Below are 18,515 nucleotides of genomic sequence, written 5' to 3'. Positions count from 1 at the left end.
ACTTAACCGAGAGGGACAGACTGGGAAAAAGAGAGTTGAGCGGGTACCGGGAACGTGACCAACCCCAGAGCAACGCGTCCCATGCCATCATCTCCCCACCACGCGTCTTATCCCGTCCCATCCCCCTTCTCTCCTCGCCATTCCCCTTCCACACTCTCTTGACGTTCTCTTCAAACTATATCCTACAAACGCTTGATCAATATGTCTGATCCTGAAGCTCAGAACTACCATGGGCACTACCCGCCGATCTCTCGCGAACCTTCCTTCGTCGAGTTTCGGACAAGAGGCGTAGCCATGGCCTCTTTCGAGAATCTTGTTGCTCTCGCCAACTATGAGGAACGTCTCCGTGAAGCTCGCAAGATAGTATGGCGTGATCGAGGAGAGAAACCGGTCGAGTTAAACGACCTCTGGGACTGTCTTGAGCATGCAGGAAGAGGCGGTCTACGTACGTGCATATTGTCCTTCAATTCTACTGATGCGAACATGAGATGTTTCAGGCGCAGGAGGTCTCGCCTTTGCCATTCGTTCCGGTGTGAATCTGATCTTACTTATGACGAGAATCAAAAGGCTTCCGAGGTGAGCCGTCGTTCACTCCTGGCGTATTGGCTTGCTCGGGAAAACTATCTTCGTGCATAATGGAAGGTGTGAGTATGGTCCGGTATTTGTCCACACGCCCTACTGGCAATATTACCTACCTAGTCTCTATTCACGCGAATGGTTCTTGCGCAAGTGCAATGCGCGTTTTATTTCAATTTATGCGACATTTTGTGTAGCCTGCACATCCCCGGGCAGCTCTCTCGGAGACGACCCTGTTTTCTGTGCTGTCACTATTTATTCGGTGATGAGTATGAATCATAGGCGGCCCTACGGGCCACCATCGTCGTAACAAAAACCGCTCACACTTGATGAAACAATGGCAGAAATATGCGGTTTGCCCTCATCCGACATGCAGCATTTGGTCCCGACTCTATGCGGTTTGCAACCATGCTTGGTATGATCTTTCTCAGATACTATTCCGTCTACTTATATGTTGCCCAGGTTCATTCGTCGCCATCTACAAATTCATACTCAATGCTCTTCCCATTTTCCTTCCGGAACCCATCCGGCGCCGCCACCATGGCGCATCCCGCTCACAGTCGCTTCTCCGATCCGTATTCCTGGAAGAAAGCCCGCCTGACTCACCCTTCTACGAGGATGATGTCGAACACGACCTCCAAATTGCCGAGCAGGGGCGCACAAAAGGATCGCGCCATGCCCGTCTCTCAATGAGTGCGCAGGCTCACCAGATATGGGTGCGCAAGCGCACTCGTCGGTGGTACTCTGTGCTCGCAGGCGCGGTTGCTGGTGGGATCGCTATCTTGTTTGAGAAGCGCGATCGACGTGCTGGGATTGCGCAGCAGATGTTTGTGCGGTGAGTACGTTTAGTTGCGAGGACCGTCCCGCTTATGCCGTTGACGCCATGGGTAGGGGTCTGCAGGGTTCGTATAACGCTTTTTCATCAAAGCACGGTATCCATATCCCGCATGGGGACATCTTACTGTTCTCGCTCTGGTACGTCAGTTCTCATCTCCCGGCTGGGCGCATCCTAATTACGTGCCAGCTGTGGTCAGATTATGTATTCTTGGCTGCTGCATCCTGAGACGCTCCCACATTCGTATAATACATGGTGCGGCTTCGCACAACGCACATCATATCTGCGCATATACTGACAGATGCGTTCAGGATCCTGAAAGCAAGTAGAGTTTACGGTGAGACCGTGTCCATGTTCCATGACATCGTCAATGAGGGCACGTTCAAGCTCTCCGATTTGGAGAGTCTCATCGCCCGCAAGGTGAGTCTTATTTCTTTCGCTCCCTGGCATTTTCCTCATGGAGATGTCCAGAACACAACCCCGGCGAACCGCGCTGAGATGCTCGAACTCCTTGCCTCCGCCTCGCTTCCGCCGCCGGCACGCTCATATGGCCAGCGCTTCCCGCGGTGCGCGGCGGTGCATCCGTGGCTCGACTCGTGCACACTTGTGCAGGTCGAACGTTTTTTGGATGTATTCCGGTGGATGTTCCCCATCTACGGCGCGCTGCACCTTGTGCCGTTGCTGCTCTTCCGCCGCCAGCGAGTGGCGAAGGATCCCGTCGGGATGCTCCTCCGCGCTGTCTGGGGCACCACGCGCAGCTCAGCGTTCCTCGGGGCGTTTGTTATCATCTTCCAGGGTGCGTCGGAGTGTCTTCCGCAATCGCTTCAATTCCGCGCTTGACGTGGCTGACGCGCACGCAGGCGTGTTGTGCTTCAAGCACAACCTCTACAATGCGCTGAGCGCACTGCGCTCCTCTCGTGCCTCCGCACGCGCTCACCCGCTGATCGCGGTCCTCGCGCAGCAGCTCCCGCCGGGCCCAATCGAGTTGTTGATCTCGAAGTCGAGCTACTGGGTACTGGGTTTCATGACCGGGCTTTCGCTATTCGTCGAGGAGAAGCATCGTCGCGAGGAGCTCGCGATGTACGTACTCCCGAAGGCGCTCGAGAGCGCGTGGATCATGGCGCGTGGAAGAGGGCTCGTGTTCCGCACGGGCGAGGTGGGCGAGGTGCTGGTGCGTGTCTCTTGCTGTCTCGCTCGCGTGAGGTGCCTGATCTCATATAATCGGTGTAGTTTACGGCGATGGCAATGGCAATGGTGATGGTGCGTCCTCGCGATTTGTGTGCGTGACGAGAGACTGACTCATGCGGCTCTCTTTCTCGCAGAGTACCTACCAAGTAAGTGCCGCCCCTGTATCTTGCTATTGCGCATACTGACGGCGTCGACTCGCAGAACGACCCGCAACATCTCTCAGGGCTAGTTCGCCGGATATTGTACCAGTTCGTAGGGCCAAATTAATTTTTACATTTCGAGTATATATTGTATGCGGACTTTTCTTTTAGTAGTTTCATTCAGCGATGGGGGCAGACGCTTCTGAAAATCAGCGTAATTGGGGATTCTCGCAGGGAAGTGCGTTCATCATGCAGGACGACTTAGCCTGTCAACATGTCATGTAGAGCCCAAGCGGTACTGTCAGCAGCACTCAAATCTGATGCATTCGCTCAACTGAGCTCCATTGCCAATCCTAGCAGTATCGATCCATGGAGCCAATTGCGACCAACAGATTACTTGAAAACAAGTGCATAAAGACGGAATAGATGCGCTGACAGTTTATGTGGGTCGGGCGACGGCGGGAAATGGGATCATCGATACAGCAGTACAGGACATAAGTCATAAGGCATAACCTCGCCCAAAATCGCCTTACGAACGGCCCGCACCAGGAACGTTCCGTCGCTCACGTCTGGGGCCGCGTTCTGGCACAGCAACAACAGGCACGACTACAGTGACGGGGACGGAGTCGAAGTTGAGTGCGTGGAGCAGGTCCTATCGGGTATGGGCTGTGAGAAGAAGACATAAATGGGCGACACGGAGGACGCACCTTGGTGTCACCGTCGACTTCCAGCCCGCTGACGCTCGTGTCGAGGGCAGACACCTCAGGCACGTAGTTATCCTTCCTCTCGCGCTCCTCCTCCTGCAGCTTGAAGGAGATTCCACGGACAGGGCCCTTCTGGATACGCTTCATTAAGTGGGTTGTGAAGCCAGCGATTTTGTTCCGGAGACGTTTGGAGGGGACGACGGCCTAAGCATGCGGGACTGGATGTCAATTTCTACGCGAAGTAGAACAAGTGATTGTGTACGCACGACTTCATCGATGATACGCTTGTTGGTGTGGAAGTCGAGCGTGAGGCGCGGATAGCTGGGGCAATAAATCAGCTTGCCGTCCTCCTTTCTGGAGTACGAAATATGAATGTCTGGCTACCCACTACTTCTCGATGAGCACACGTGAGGCCCTTTTGGTAGTCTTAGTACGAACACGACCCTACCACCGTTGAAATTTCAGTCTCCGAGGTATGTTGAGAAGATACGTAAGCACTCACCATGTTGAGAAAGAGATATGTTGCGAGGCTCTGCTCTTCTTGAAGACTGCGGCTTGACTTGTACGCAACGAACGGGAGTAGAGAAAGTGGCTGAGATACGGAAGTTGCCGGGTGGCTGGGTTGGTACTGTACAGTTTCCCCGATCTCCCGCCACAGATCATACGGAGCTCTTCACCGCCGCCAGCAACGTCAAGACTCTTCAAGGTGAATACGCCTCCTTTGACGATGTCCGCAGCGGCAGAGACAGCGACTGCGCTCGTTGTGTCTCCGTTCAAGTCTCGTCTTGACTCGTGCTTTCCATAGCGCGACACTCGGACGAGCATAGCTTGCTTACTCTAGGTCTCTCCTCGTAGTTCCCCGCCGCTTCCCATTTCTCTCGTTAATTCACCATGGTTCGCGTTTCTGTTTTGGTGAGTGCAACGGCGACTCTCCGGTTGAAAGTGATCTGATAGTCATTTGCAGAACGACTGCTTGGTATGACTGCGTGCAGTTTCAGCAGGCTTGTGATGCTGACCCAGCATGCAGAACAATATTGTCAATGCCGAGCGCAGGGGGAAGCGTCAGGTCCTCATCCGACCTTCATCGAAAGTCATTGTGAAGTTCTTGAGTGTGATGCAGCGCCACGGTGTGTACACTTTTCGTGACGTACTCTTCGCTACATGCTACGCCAGTTTCGGGGTGATAACTACGATGGACGAGGTTTCGCCTCCACCCGCCTTTCGTTTTAACACTCCGATATATCAACCATCTTTCAGAACCAAAACAACACATTTCCTTCGTTCCACTGGTCATGAGTTCACTGTGGAGATAACATCCATCTTACAATTTCACTGTGGAGATAACATCCATCTTACAATTTCACTGTACTACCTTTGATATGGATACTGATGCAAGTATTTTGCTACAGGTTACATCGGCGAATTTGAGATCGTGGATGACCACCGTTCGGGCAAGATCGTCATCCAGCTAAACGGGCGGCTGAACAAAACGGGTGTCATATCACCTAGGTTCAACATTCAGGTATCGCAGATTGAGACATGGGTCAACTTGCTTCTCCCTTCTCGTGGGTTTGGCTACATTATTCTCGTGCGTCATCTGTCACTTGCTCGTGTTGCAACGTCGATACTGACTGCAAATGTTAGACGACGTCGTCTGGCATCTTGGACCACGAGGAGGCACGTCGTAAGAACGTCGGTGGCAAGATTCTCGGCTACGTCTATTAGTCGTGTCTATTACTCTAGTCTTCTGCCGACCAAAATGATCATGTGCATTCATGCGTGTAGACGTTCACGCACGACAATGTCCGTCCCCAGCGCACAGGAAGCTGAGCTGCCTGCAAGTGAGCAGTGTGATAGGAATGTACATGGGCAAAGCGACTAAGTATGGTGATGTTTATAAGGGGTAACTAGAAAGTGGGATACGTGGCATCTGAATTTCCTCAGCTATGCTTGCTTATTTCCTCGAGCTGCACGGTTGTCTGGATCTTCATCTTTCTGAGCACAAGCAGTTTCAGCTTCCGCAAGGACCTTTTCAGCCTCCATTTCAACCCGTGGTCCACAACAGCCCATTCCTCCTCTTCCTGCACTTCTTCTCTTCTCGTCCCACGCCATACGTCCCAAAAGAATAGCAGCGTTGCAGCGCAGAGTAGCCCGAGGATGCCCAACACTACTGCGAGCAGGATCTCGCCCCGAAGGTCGGTACCCTGAATGCACAGCGCGCCGAGCGCAACCGTGAAGCATAGGATGGACCATAAAAGCGAAGACACGGGAACAGAGAGGAAGCACGAGATAACTGCAAGCTGGATATCAGCACCGGCAGCGTCTGCTTGAGATAGGTAGGCACGCTGTTGCATATATGAATATTTCAGCAAGAGAACGTTTTAGCAGCTATGCAGCGTACCGCTTCTTCTGGACTATCGATCTTCGTTCTGTGCTGCCAGAGGTGGTGCACACCGGATACGACGCTAGTCACGGCAAAGAGAGTAGATGCTAGAGATGCAGTGCGTTGAATGCTTGTGCCTCCCTTTCCTCAACTATCAGACCGCTGACCAGCCACCACTCGCTTTGCGACTTACCGACAGGGCAAGGAAAGCTATGTTCGCACTGTTCCAGATTGATGACTTCGTTCTTGTTCAGCACATAACGAGATTAAAAAAACTTACCTAACAAACACTGTGGCCTGTGTAGGCAGAAACTTGGTGAGCGATCAACTTTCAGGTCATAGCGTGTAGCACTGACCAGCAGATTAGAATCTGTAAAGAAAGGTTAGTCTATGATGGTGCGTGAACGCCCGGAAATGTAACGTACCAGCCCATTCAGCGAGGAAGTTCTTGAATAAATCTCGCAAGTCCGGGGGATACACCACGCCCTTCACACGAACACTTTCCAAGCGCAGGCGGTACATCCGCTGAACACCGAACAGCAGAAAGACGAGACACACGTCCGCAACGCGCACCTGCCACCTAGTTGGGCTCACCGCGACCGCGCGATACATGCTGAACTCGCGGGTGCCGTGCTTCACCTGCCTTCGGCTTACCTCGATGCGCGCCATGGTCCGAGCGATGAGCCACGCTTGTGCGGGGACGACCTTGAGCCCTTGCGACGCTGCCTCTGTACATGGCTCAGCTAGATATATCCTGATAGGTCATGATGGCGCACCTCTGAGGTCATCGTACACTTGAAGAAGGCGCGTCGCTTGATGCTCGCTGAACGGGAAGGGTGTCTTCGTCCATTCCAGGATCCTCTCTGTATAACCATGTAAACAACAGGCTGACGCTGTGCTTAATGGAACATACCGCTAGACCCAAACGTGATCGCGCGGAAGAACTCTGCCTCTGCATCAAAAGGTAGTTGCGGTAAGTGCATCGGAAATGTTTCCAGCTGCTTCCAATAGAGCTCCGTTCTCTCCTCCTCGCGGAACTTAGGATCCGAGACCTTCGGTTCGGCCCCAGGCATGACGGGCTCAATGTACAAGCCGTAGCCGTGGTTGAGGTAGAACACCATAGGTTCGGAAGTCCCGCACAAACCTTTGATGATCATTTCAGTGTCGCCTCCTGGGCGGAAAGCAATGTCTTTTAGCGTTTTCTCCAGCGCGTCGAGTACGGGACGTTGCTGGATATCGTCTGGAGTGACCACAAGTCGGCGAAGATCAAAGTAATAGATACTCCCATCCAAATGGACGTATTCTGTCCAATTGGACATGGTGGTTCTGTAGTGTGCACACCCGTGAGTTCTCAACCATCCATCTATTTAAAATAAGTTTACCCATCGGGCAGTTTGTCCAGTTGTCGGGAGGGTGTACCTCCAGCGCGGCGAAGAATCTCTGGAACAATGCCGCTGTCGCTAACAGACGTCGTGTCGCTGTCACGATCAGATATCCTGACATGTGCAGTCCTGTTCCGGCGGGAGCTGTGCGGAGATACTCCGTGCTGCGTGCGCCCTGGCGTTGGACCAACGGAGCGAGAGGAAGAATGTTGATACCCTGGCGCGGAAGAGCTTGAAACCACTCGCGATCCGTCGCGGTTATCGTTTGGCTTCAAAGAGCAGCCAGGTTGCCAGAAAGGATTATGGGAAGGCTGCGTCTGTCGATGACTGCCAACTGGGACTTCAGGATATATATCTCCAACTGTAGGCATTTGCCCCGAGGAGGCCTTGTCGCCTGGAGCATCCGGAAGCATTGCTGCTTGTTGCATATCCGAATTGCTGAAGGTCGGCATAGAGCTAGCGCTCAAACCGGGAACAATCCCGCCGACAGACGGCAGTGTATCCTCGCGACCTGCGCGCAGAACCTGATGAGGTGCCGGTTGCGGGGTCGGCATCCGTTGCAGAGTGTCTTGACTCTGCTCTGTGGCTGCAGGTTGATTGACGATACGGGACTTCGGTAGAGGTCGCTGAGGTCTTTCGCTCATCGTCGGAGACAAAGTCAAGGTGCGAGGGAGTTGAAGGATTGCTGATCAGGGTACCTCATGAGACGACGTTGATATAGAGGGCGGTTCATCCTTGAGGTACTGAATTATTACGAGAGATTACATGTTACCAGGTCACACAGAACAAGGACCAGGCGTGTGGTGGAACTTCGATTGACATCTCAAGAGGCCCAGTATGGCGCAGAATAGCGTCGAAGCAAGAACGATGAACTTCTGGGAATTTCCAGCCTCCACTTGTTTGAATTTTTGTCGCTACCCTCACAAGTTGACGGGAGACAAGTTTGATTCCGTCACGGTGTGTACAGCTGCAACCTCAACAAATCGGGACGGTGGCAAGCCACGTGGTTTATACGGACCCACTGTCATCAATAACTCGTCAACAACTGCCTCTTTTCTATTCAGTCTTTTGTTCTCCCTGGACAACGGTCTACACCATGCGCGCTGGCTTCTTTTGATATTTGTCGCGGAGCTCGATACCAGGCACAAGATCCTTTGTTCTTGAGAATTCGATGCCACTGCGGAATCACGGCTCCTTGCGACGGTGTCAACGATACGACAGATGGAAGTTCGCCAACATGAATCGCAATGCTCCGATACAGGCAGGTCTGGAAAGGAATATCTATAACCCGTGTGTGTTTCTAGCACCGCCGGTAGCGGCGCTGCCCCCACTTATGCAGCCTCGACGCGTGAAGTTCAGCCCGAGTTCCCATGTGCATCTGCGCTATCCCCGCCATAAGTGCCGTGAAATCTTTCTTAGCCAGGTCCGTAGTTTCTTTCGACCAGACCTGTCATAATGTTTGTGATCGTCTTGTATTTAGACTCGGACTCCGCAACGTCAAAGATACTTCTGAGAGGCAGACACCACCGGAAATTGCTGCAATCGTGTCGGACAGAAATTTGAGGAAATACGCGGAACTTTTACGTCTGCTATACTCTGACCCTCAGCGTATCGCTTGGCTTTGCCAGCTCGTTGATCTCAGCGAGCTGGGAGCGTTGCTCAACACGGTTATGTTTTCGTTGTATAATAGCGCTGGCCCAGAGCGCCGTGAAGAGGAAGCCCTTGTCCTGACCACGATACGGTCCGTCTTATTTTCCTACATGGAAGGCACCACGCAATTCGACTCTCTGCTCTGCCGCAACACCCCCATCTCCCCCATGCTGGTTTGCTATACCCGCCGCAAGGTTCCTCAGGACTACATTGCTGCTGTACTTTCCCAGAGGATATACAAAATTCTAAATTACGAAGACTTGAATTTGGAGATCGATCCGCAAGTTGTTTACATTCAGCTGGTCCAGTCCGTGGAAGAAACGACAGGGACCGTGCATCATCCCTTCGCAAGAAACGTGACACCGGAGCTCGCTGCCGAAAATGAAAACGTGCAGGCTATCATAGGTCCTCGGTTGAAAATGCTCGATGAAATTGTAGATAGTTTCCTTTTGACCATCGTAGAGCAACTGGACAGTGTTCCTTTTGGTATCCGATGGATCTGCAAGCAGATCAGGACATTGGTGCAGGTGAGCAACCTTTTTTTCACTGGCTTTCCCGGCAGTGCCATTGATCATACTCTCAGCAAAGATTTCCCGATGCTTCTGAAGGGTCTATCAGCTCAGTGATCGGTGGACTGTTCTTTGTCCGTCTGATCTGCCCTGTTCTCCAGACACCTCAGGACTATCTGCCCATCAGTGGTGTTCTCGCAAAACATCCGCGTAGGTCGTTGACTTTAGTACGTATCCCCGACAGGACCAGACTTTCTTTAATGGCGTTTGACACAGGTATCGCTAATACTGCAGCAATATGGGAACATGCCATTGAGTGTCGAGCAGCAGTCGTATATGGATGCCCTAGCTCCGAATATCGAGAAGAACAGGTCTCGAGTGAACCGATTCCTGAACGATCTCTGTGAAGTGGGTGAATTTGACGATAGTGTGATAGAGGCAAGTCATTCTGGTTCGTGCGGGTATCCGGCTGTTCCTTTGACTCACTATCAGCAGGACAAGGCCTCTTCGAATTCGAGTTTCAACGTTCATGTATCGTTAAACAACTTGTTCCACGTACATGCTATGGCACTCAAATACCGAGAGGCTTTTGTGAGTTTCTATCTAGTGAACCTCTCCTTTTGACTAGAACGTCCTCGCTAGACCCCAGAAATCGATGATCCCCTTCGGATGCTCGTTGATGAGCTTGAGTCCGTTCCCCCTCTTCTCCGACCGGCAGAGAACCGCATTATTGAGTTGCGACTCAATGGCAGTCTACTGGTTACTACTCTGCAATCTGTGTAATTGGAGCTGTCGAACGCAATGTGTATCGTAGTAGTTATTCCACTCGATGATCTGGCTGGTGAGATTTATTTCGCGCGGAGCGTCAAACGTCCACCAACTCCGAGTCCTCGTTTACTTTTACGTTCTCAGGCTCGAGCTCGAAATCATGGCTGCTCTAGTACTCGTTCTACAAAGTCTGGTAATGACTGGACGTCGAATGAACTCATGGCATATAATATTGCTGTTGAGGACGAAGATTTACAGACATTTTTCACCCTTCCAAGCCCTCCCCTGCTCCCAGACCCGCAGGTTCCACCGACGTTTCTCAGTACCATTGCATCTAAGGATGCTACGGACCTCGATACTTTTCAGTTCCTTCGTATGATGGAACTTGCCATGGCTCGCGCGCCGATGGAGGAATCTGCCGTGGATGACCTTGTGTCAGCCCTACTCCGCGCCATGCACTACGTGGACATGTCTAAAGTTGTTCGCACTCGTAAAAATCTAACCTTCATCGTGTGCGGCAACACGGTGCATGCACAGACCGACGTCTGTCTGATGGACTCCAGTGGTATCCTCCTGCTTGTTCAGGAGGACAAGGGTCATAATGAAGAAAAGGATCCGGAGCCGCAGCTAATCGCAGAAGCCATTGCGGCATTCTACTATAATAACTTTCACCGTGTCCGCCGAATGAGATTGCCCGCGTGTCGATCTCATACATTTGCGGGCATCACGATGGAGGGCGCCACACCGACATTCTACAAGATCCCAGTTACTGAACAGTTGGAACAATGCGTACAGACGGGGATGTATCCTACAGTTCCCACTATAATTAAGAGGTGTGTAGTCCGCTGTGCCATACATGATGTGTTGGAATTTCTGGGTGTTGAGTGAGCTTGCAAGCCGAAGAGGGTTAGGGTTTGTCGATCGAGTACTTATGCCGTGCTTTCGTGTTTGTATTCCTTACGCGATTGCCCCATCCTCACTCGTCCCTTGGGGTCAAACGTGCTCATTCTTGGTTGAAACATCTACTGTGCTACTGGTGATTTCAATACAATCGCATGACCTAGCTTGGAGGTTTACCCAAGTGGCTCTGGGGGCAGCCAAAAGCCTGCTGTTCGCTGTGATGCTGTGAAGATGTGTCATATGCTATTCTCTGTTGAGGTCGAGGTTCACTTTTCCGACTCTCACATGCCGTGTCTGCTCGAGGACCATAATCTTGTCGTGGTTGATCTTTTGGATCTTTTGAAGGAAGTCATCGCTTGTCGGCGCAGAAGAATCTGTTGGTTGAAGAAGAGTTGAAGAAGTTGAAGAGTTGCAGAAGAAGTTGAAGGATTGCTGAGGAACTTGGTGCGAACCATCGTCATTGTCTCTCTTTGTCGCCTAAGAGTCATCAGTCGGAGCCCTGCTGGTCTGGGCATGGACCACTGGCTGGATGTCGGAGATTGGGAAGGATTTTGACTGGTGGATTGGATGCTGTTGAGTTGTTGAGGTTGAGGTGGAGATTTCAGGGAGTGCTCTGCTTCAGGGAGTGAGTCATTTTTATCAGCTTGCTTCGCTCAAGGGAGTGTGTTGGAATTTCTGGGTGTTGAGTGAGCTTGCAAGCCGAAGAGGGTTAGGGTTTGTCGATCGAGTACTTATGCCGTGCTTTCGTGTTTGTATTCCTTACGCGATTGCCCCATCCTCACTCGTCCCTTGGGGTCAAACGTGCTCATTCTTGGTTGAAACATCTACTGTGCTACTGGTGATTTCAATACGATGACCTTCATGCTCACACATTGTAGGTACATCCCGGAATTGCCAGAGGGGTTAGAAGATGGTATGCTGCCATTGGCCAATCGGTGCTTTGTTCTGAGCTGTTATGCAGCATTCCGGACCTTTGTTAAGTAGTTCACGCTCCGCCCAACTTTCTCTATATCAAAAATTACACTCGGTGAAGCTGCTTTTGAGCCGTCAACGCTACCTCGCTACTGCGAAACTGTAACCTGTGAAGCGTTGACGACAAACCGGCTCTTAGTGACACTTACTTCTTCGGGCATATATGTACTGCCTATAACAAAACTGATGTCTTCTGCGGCTGATCAGCATTTTCTGCTACTCGGCACATCCAGTGTGCAATGCGCAAATAATATGCACGAGAACTCAACTCTACACTTCGCGAACAGCTTCTCTATCGATCATTGTGCTATGTCAAACCGTCAGTCCACGTTTCACCTTTTGATGCACACTACTTACTGCGTACTGCAGGTAAAAGCCTGGCATTGTAGCCCGCAACGAACAAGTGTGGCAATGTAGTATGTTCATCCTGATGGCAAAGACGGTATCGGCAATGCCAGATGTGATTGTTGAGCTTACGGGACAAACACAAGGTCTGCTATTATGCACCTCCGACAAGCCATTGTTGTCGAGCAAGCTCCTTGTCGAACACTCTGAACACACAAAGGACTTTCCCTCGGTATCTCTCGACGGCTGGGGATCTTCTCGTGGTAGGCTCTAATGGACCATGCAACTTGCACCCTGCAAAGTCAGTGGTCGCATGTTCAGCACATGGTAGTGATGGTCACCCCAGGATACTGACCCTTGCCCAGAAGCCTGGAAAAATAGCGACTGCAGTTTGACAAATCTCTCTAGGGGATTCACGACGAATATAGTCTGCTCTGGTCCATATTTCTCAACAAGGTATGTCAGGAATTGCATCTGACTCTGTGCATTAGTCCGACACTTGCACAGGATGAAGATATCATGCACGATGGCTGATCAAACTACGAAGTCGTCGTTCCTGTGATCGATCAACGTCGGGATGCGTCCATTCAGGTTGTATCTCGTGTGATCAAGACTCTTCAGGTTACGGTCGCCCGGCTTATACATTAGGTTCTTTATCTCGTAGGTTAAACCTAGCCTTTCCAGAACTATGGCGACTTTGCTTCCGGGAACTTCATGAGTCTGATCTTCTCGGAAAGAATGCACAGGCTGACATTTACATGCCGTTAGGACCTAGAATGGGCGAGAAGAGAGTGAGTCGCTTTCCGTGGGACATGCCACTATCACTGCCTTAGAAATCACTAGAAATGAGAGGGTTGGTACGAAGCCCTTCACGTCTCGGACCCTTTATGAATTTTGGTGGCTCATATTGAGCGCACGGATCAGACGATGGTCGTTTTTGACAGGACTTCAACATATAGACAGTAGCACATACAATGTGCCTGATTGGACTCGGAAACTTGACATAGCGCTTCAAAGTAGCTACCCAGTGTGATCGTCCCAACAAGCCGCGAGTACGTATATTCATCGCTAGCTGCAAGCGCCATCATGCTAAGTGTTCTTTTGATTGATATAGGTAGAAAATATACATGTACAGGCCTTGCGAATAATATGTACCTGGCAGTTCACATCCGAGATTCATGGCCAGTGAACGGCGGTGACAGAAGCATTGGATTACATCAATACGCGGCCCTCCAACGAATCTTTGATTTCATACACCTTGCGAACCGCTTCTCGGCTGACGAGGTCGTTATGCCACCTCAGTCGATCGATCAGGATACTTCGTAAATTTATATCAACATTGGCATTTGCACTCACTTGAACACTGCAGGAAAGTCCCTGGCGAAGTCAAATCCATTGTAGTCTGCAACATAGTCGGTAATTGCTAGAACGTTGAACCTGAAGGAAGATACACGTCACACCGAACGCTGACTACCGGGTTACAAACTTACGGGATGAAGGAAAGATCTGCTACGGTGCACTTGCCGCCAACGAGCCACTCCTGCTTAGACAGCACGCTGTTGAGCACCCCGAATACACGAAGGACTTCTTTCCGGTATCTCTCAATAGCGCTCGGTAATTTCTCCGGGTGCCAGCTGGTGAACCAGCCAGCCTGGCCGAAATACGGTCTATAGCGAGGTACTGTCAGTACAGACTATAATCGGAGTCAGAAAATGCACGAAGAGCTACTGACCCTTGTCCAGAAGCTTGGAAGAATAACCACTGAAGTTGGGTTATCTTGTCCTCCAGATCCGTGACCGATATTTTGTGCTCGGCATCGTATCTTTCAACAAGGTACGTAAGAATTCCCTGTTTCTCACGCCATCAGCTCAGACAACTAAGGTTGCGGGCCTGTGATCATACCACACTACAAAGTCGCTGCTTCTGTGGTCAATCAAAGTTGGAATGCGACCATTCGGGTTGTACTTTGTGTGTAGAGGTCCCTTGACATTACGATCACCCTCCTCAAAGGCACTCAAATAGACCGCCTCATAAGTCAAACCTAGCTCCTCCAATACTATGGCAACTTTACTGGAAATATTACCATCAGATGACGCAGTGCCAGCAGGATGGTACGATTTGAATGTAGAACTTACATGCCGTTCGGTCCAAGTGGGTGGGAGAAGAGCGTGAACTGCTTTCCATGAGACATGATAGAAATTAGGTTGGCTAAGGCATGTCTAGGTGAAGTCCTCATATACGTACTGGCGGCGGGACCGACAGCCTAGCGCCCGCAGTGGGATCAGACGCACGCACATTGACTTCGAGTTGATGGTAGGTATATTACCGGCATGGATCCCAGTCATGGAGTCACAGTGATTCCTCATGCTCAATCATCCACTTGGCACTCCACTCAGAACGCAGACGGATCTTGCGAGTGATCCGTTCGTAGTTCATCGATACATCAATAGGTGCATCGCATGTCGTACACGATTCATCGCCTCTGCAATACTGGTAATACAGAGGAACAACTGAGAACATGCCAAGCACCAGCTCAACAGAAGTGGAGCAATACTACTACAGAAACCAATGATGAATGCGCACAATAGATAGCAGAATGAAAGTAGTCATATCGACACCAGTTACGTCTCTACAGACCTCTCGCATCAACGGCGCGCCAGCAGAGCGCACATAAGCAACACCCCACCCAACCCCCCTAGCGTTCCCACCACCGCCCAGTGCGTATATGCCTCGAAAGGATGTCTGATGACCATTCGTCCTGTGAGAGTGGCTCCACGGAAGGAATAGAATGTGATGCCTGTCATAAAGGCTGCTATTGCCCACGCTAAGAAAACGAGCGGCAGCGACATGATGATGCTGCGCGTCTGATGTGGAGAAAGTCCACGTCAGGCCCGAGTCGCGCGCTATGCACGGTAAGCACTCACCGACAACATCATGAGACCTTCACCTCCAACATAGACTACTGTTCTCTCCGCCTTGTAACGGAACAGCGCGATCACAGTTGATATCATGCTTGAGGCTGAGAACAAGATTGCGATTAGACCAGCCAGTCTCGCAACATCGTCCAGGCCTGGCAACGAGATGAACGTCACAGAGGCACTCAAAATGACGGCAGCCTGCGCGGAGGTGTGAGAGCTATGCTTCGTCGTGAACCAGAAGCACTTACCACTAGACAAGCACATGCATCGACCATGAGCATCGACCCAGCACTCCGCGTACCGCTCTCTTCGTCTATTCGTTGGTGATGCGAGCGGTTCAAGAAGAGGTAAGGGATACCTAAACAGAGGCACGATACGAAGAAATCAACTATCGTCCGACCGAAAGGTCTGTGAGGTGTAGGAAGGGCTGATTGTCTGTTCGTGTCATGGGGAAGAGGCCTATGTGGACGGAAATAATGCTGACGCCATTGTACTGCGAATATGATCAAGATAAAAAATACAGTTCTGATGTTATTGAATGACAAACCTTTCCGTAGTAGCACTCGAGCGACGATGCGTGTGTGAACGAGAGATCCACCTGTGGAACCTTCTTCTGACGACCGTAGAAGCCTCATAAGTTCTTGACACTCTTGTGGTGAGAATGGTGGAGGTACTGGTTTTTGCGACGGAAGAAGAAAATCTGCACATCACTCAAAATGATATCAAAGGCCTGAGATGAGACGGTCGCCGCACCTGTATATGACCAAGACAAGGCATCCATGGCTTCCGCACGAGCTTCAGCAGGAAGCGGAGCATGAGCTGGATGTCCCTCGAGGAAGACCCAATACCGATACTCCATATCCAATCCTAGCAGCACATTCAATCACCGACCAGGGAAAACAGTCGATGTACTTACTGTCATCATCCGTGATGTTGTCGAACGACACATCATGGGGCGGCACGGTTGACACGACGCGTGCCTTGTGATTGACCCAATTCCTCACCGTCATGAAGTCCTTTTTCAAAAGGCCTGCATCCCTCAGCCACAGCTCCCAACCCGGCGGAGCAAGCCCGTATTCGTCAGAAGACTTCTGGGCAACGTAGTCGGCTACCGCCTTGAACTTCTTTGCGTTGCGCAGGTCGATGTCTGTTGTGACGTGCATCCCCGAATTGGCGTAGTACACCGTACTATCGGGAAGCGCGTATTCGCTCCAGCCGAGTCTTTCATAGGAATATCTCGCAGCGGGACCAGAAAGCTGTACAATCGTTGGGAATGGTACGCCACTAGGGTCAGGTGCGCCCTGGTAAGGAGCTTTGACGACGGCAGGACTGACAGAACGCGGCAAGAGCGGGCGTGTTTCGCTGCGAAACAAAATGGCTAAGCTGTGGTCCGCGCGATAGATTACATCCGACTCACTCGGTGTCGTGTTGGATTTGGTCCATATATGCCGATCCATCAAGGCTATAGCCCTTTGTTGGAGTATGGGAGGATCTGTCGCGATGTTTGACGCTATTCAAAAGACCGAAGCATTGAGGCTTACCTGGAAGCAATGACATCACGAGCTGGAGGGAGAGGGAAGGAGTCCGGAGCTGGGGTAGGAAACTCCGCATAGGACGGTTCTTTACGTGAATGTGCTACCACGACTCTGAAGGAGGTAAGGGTCAAAACACAGAGTCCCAAGTGTAAATGTGAGTGACATACTGAGCCTTGTCTGGTACACTCTCGACGGGAGAGAGTGACGGTGGTTTTGAGACAGCTTGCAACGGAGGTTCCGCGGAAGGAAGTGTTGGGCCAGCTTGCGACGGAGGATCAGCGAAAGGATTGGAGTACGGCTCTTCAACTGGCATGCTGAAATACTCTATCAGGAACAAGCATCAAACGCGGAATCGAGAGACGAACCGAATACTGGAACTACGACCACGGCCTCCATTAAAATTCACGGATGTACGCCTTCCTACTGTGTTGAGAACTTGCCCGTACGAAGATGCCATAGAGGACTTGCTAGCCCTGGATGAGATGCGGCCAGACCGTGGTACTGAGTGTTCCTCAACGGAGCCCTTCGCACTGAGAGAAGACATTGATTCCTTCGCTACCACCACGGCGGGTTCGTCGTGCCATGCGAATGCTTCAGCATCAGTCTGAGCAGCACGAATAGTCTCAGATGAGACGCCAGTGGTAGGCGCACCACTGGATGGAGTAACCTGGACAGGAACAGTCGACGCGTGTACCTCAATGTCAGACGCTGACCAATTCGGATCCAAGGTGTGCCCGTCGGTCCATGAGAAGTAGTCAGGACGTCGTTCCTCTACGATAGACCGAGACGCAGAAATCGGCTCGGTGGCAGGCTGAGGCTCCGGAATACTGGAAAGTTCCACGAAGACCAGCGCAGGTGACGGCACCAAAGCAACGGATAGATTTTCGGGACTCTCCACGTGAGGTATCTCAATCTCGTGTGCCGCAACCAGCTCTGCATCGCTCTCTGGTGCAGCACTCTCAGGCTGCTCCACAGTTTCTGCGGGGGCAGGCGCAGGTGCAGGTGCAAGGACCGGAACCTCTTTAGGTTCTCCTGCAAGAGCCTGTTCGGCGGGCCCAGGGCTTGGTTGCGGGGTAGGCTCCGCGGGAGCCGTGGTCGAGTTGGATAGTGGAGAAGGGCCTACTGGAGGATGTGTGATCACTTCGCTCTCCGCCGCGGCCTCGCGGGCGGGAGACTCCATGACGGGACTCGGCGCAGAGTGGAGGTCGTGGGTGGACGACGACGCCTGCGCTGCGTCCACCTTCAAGGAACTCTTGGATGCGGATCGTGACAGAGAACCAGCTTTAGTAAACGCAAGCCCAGAGGAAGTACGTCGCATGATCGTTCCCACACGGGAACGAAAGGACCTCGAAGGCGACGCGGTTCTCGTAGGCTCAGGCGAGATGGTTCTCGCAGGAGGAGACGACATAGCGGAAGAGGTAGATAGGATAACAAGGAGCGAACGGACAGAAACCACCCTGAATGAGGAGAAGGGACATCACGGACAGAGTATATATCGAGGAAGCGACCCCACTGCCTGGCGGTTTCGTCGAGGTTCGTGGCAGACAGCCATGCTTCTGCGCAAAACGTACATGGACAGCGAGCCTTGATACGCTTCCAGATCACTCCGTCGCCCAACTCACCACCATCTACAGGAACTGTGTTCAACACGTGCAGACCATGCGTTTCCCGACTGCACGGGCTCTTTGCTCCTGCGGAATGAAATAAATA

The 18,515-nt window shown here is 51.7% G+C and overlaps 8 protein-coding genes across 8 annotated transcripts; 4 read left to right on the top strand and 4 right to left on the bottom strand.

Moving 5' to 3' along the window:
• Window positions 1-201: 201 nt before the first annotated feature.
• On the top strand, window positions 202-2,866 carry SCP_0214200 (hypothetical protein; the record flags this gene model as incomplete). Its single annotated transcript, XM_027755322.1, has 12 exons — window positions 202-445; window positions 498-576; window positions 921-991; window positions 1,039-1,411; window positions 1,468-1,551; window positions 1,601-1,666; window positions 1,723-1,831; window positions 1,883-2,207; window positions 2,272-2,582; window positions 2,642-2,671; window positions 2,734-2,745; window positions 2,801-2,866. 12 exons carry the CDS (start codon window positions 202-204, stop codon window positions 2,864-2,866), a joined length of 1,770 nt encoding a protein of 589 aa, XP_027611123.1.
• Window positions 2,867-3,268: 402 nt separating this feature from the next.
• On the bottom strand, window positions 3,269-3,948 carry SCP_0214190 (40S ribosomal protein S17-A; the record flags this gene model as incomplete). The annotated part of the gene is made up of 5 exons (XM_027755321.1): window positions 3,269-3,391; window positions 3,447-3,647; window positions 3,710-3,764; window positions 3,832-3,887; window positions 3,946-3,948. 5 exons carry the CDS (start codon window positions 3,946-3,948, stop codon window positions 3,269-3,271), a joined length of 438 nt encoding a protein of 145 aa, XP_027611122.1.
• A 386-nt stretch (window positions 3,949-4,334) lies between these two features.
• Window positions 4,335-5,168, top strand: SCP_0214180 (40S ribosomal protein; the record flags this gene model as incomplete). Its single annotated transcript, XM_027755320.1, has 5 exons — window positions 4,335-4,355; window positions 4,408-4,419; window positions 4,471-4,570; window positions 4,853-5,031; window positions 5,088-5,168. 5 exons carry the CDS (start codon window positions 4,335-4,337, stop codon window positions 5,166-5,168), a joined length of 393 nt encoding a protein of 130 aa, XP_027611121.1.
• A 215-nt stretch (window positions 5,169-5,383) lies between these two features.
• On the bottom strand, window positions 5,384-7,762 carry SCP_0214170 (predicted protein; the record flags this gene model as incomplete). The annotated part of the gene is made up of 9 exons (XM_027755319.1): window positions 5,384-5,788; window positions 5,845-5,967; window positions 6,020-6,047; window positions 6,107-6,123; window positions 6,183-6,196; window positions 6,252-6,554; window positions 6,603-6,689; window positions 6,740-7,152; window positions 7,209-7,762. 9 exons carry the CDS (start codon window positions 7,760-7,762, stop codon window positions 5,384-5,386), a joined length of 1,944 nt encoding a protein of 647 aa, XP_027611120.1.
• An 816-nt stretch (window positions 7,763-8,578) lies between these two features.
• On the top strand, window positions 8,579-10,150 carry SCP_0214160 (hypothetical protein; the record flags this gene model as incomplete). The annotated part of the gene is made up of 5 exons (XM_027755318.1): window positions 8,579-8,631; window positions 8,689-9,385; window positions 9,442-9,594; window positions 9,644-9,958; window positions 10,010-10,150. The coding sequence occupies 5 exons, from the start codon at window positions 8,579-8,581 to the stop codon at window positions 10,148-10,150; spliced, it is 1,359 nt and encodes a 452-aa protein (XP_027611119.1).
• Window positions 10,151-10,354: 204 nt separating this feature from the next.
• Window positions 10,355-11,420, top strand: SCP_0214150 (hypothetical protein; the record flags this gene model as incomplete). The annotated part of the gene is made up of 2 exons (XM_027755317.1): window positions 10,355-10,968; window positions 11,381-11,420. The coding sequence occupies 2 exons, from the start codon at window positions 10,355-10,357 to the stop codon at window positions 11,418-11,420; spliced, it is 654 nt and encodes a 217-aa protein (XP_027611118.1).
• Window positions 11,421-13,704: 2,284 nt separating this feature from the next.
• SCP_0214140 (Glutathione S-transferase 1) lies at window positions 13,705-14,543 on the bottom strand (the record flags this gene model as incomplete). Its single annotated transcript, XM_027755316.1, has 5 exons — window positions 13,705-13,789; window positions 13,843-14,019; window positions 14,085-14,200; window positions 14,260-14,422; window positions 14,488-14,543. 5 exons carry the CDS (start codon window positions 14,541-14,543, stop codon window positions 13,705-13,707), a joined length of 597 nt encoding a protein of 198 aa, XP_027611117.1.
• A 454-nt stretch (window positions 14,544-14,997) lies between these two features.
• On the bottom strand, window positions 14,998-18,213 carry SCP_0214130 (hypothetical protein; the record flags this gene model as incomplete). The annotated part of the gene is made up of 10 exons (XM_027755315.1): window positions 14,998-15,216; window positions 15,277-15,468; window positions 15,519-15,763; window positions 15,818-15,970; window positions 16,024-16,137; window positions 16,187-16,632; window positions 16,688-16,762; window positions 16,812-16,916; window positions 16,973-17,119; window positions 17,171-18,213. 10 exons carry the CDS (start codon window positions 18,211-18,213, stop codon window positions 14,998-15,000), a joined length of 2,739 nt encoding a protein of 912 aa, XP_027611116.1.
• Window positions 18,214-18,515: the final 302 nt, after the last annotated feature.

This window comes from Sparassis crispa (assembly GCF_003851025.1).
Source record: "Sparassis crispa DNA, contig_000001F, whole genome shotgun sequence".
Lineage (NCBI taxonomy): Eukaryota > Fungi > Basidiomycota > Agaricomycetes > Polyporales > Sparassidaceae > Sparassis > Sparassis crispa.
This window is presented reverse-complemented; position numbering and strand designations above follow the sequence as displayed.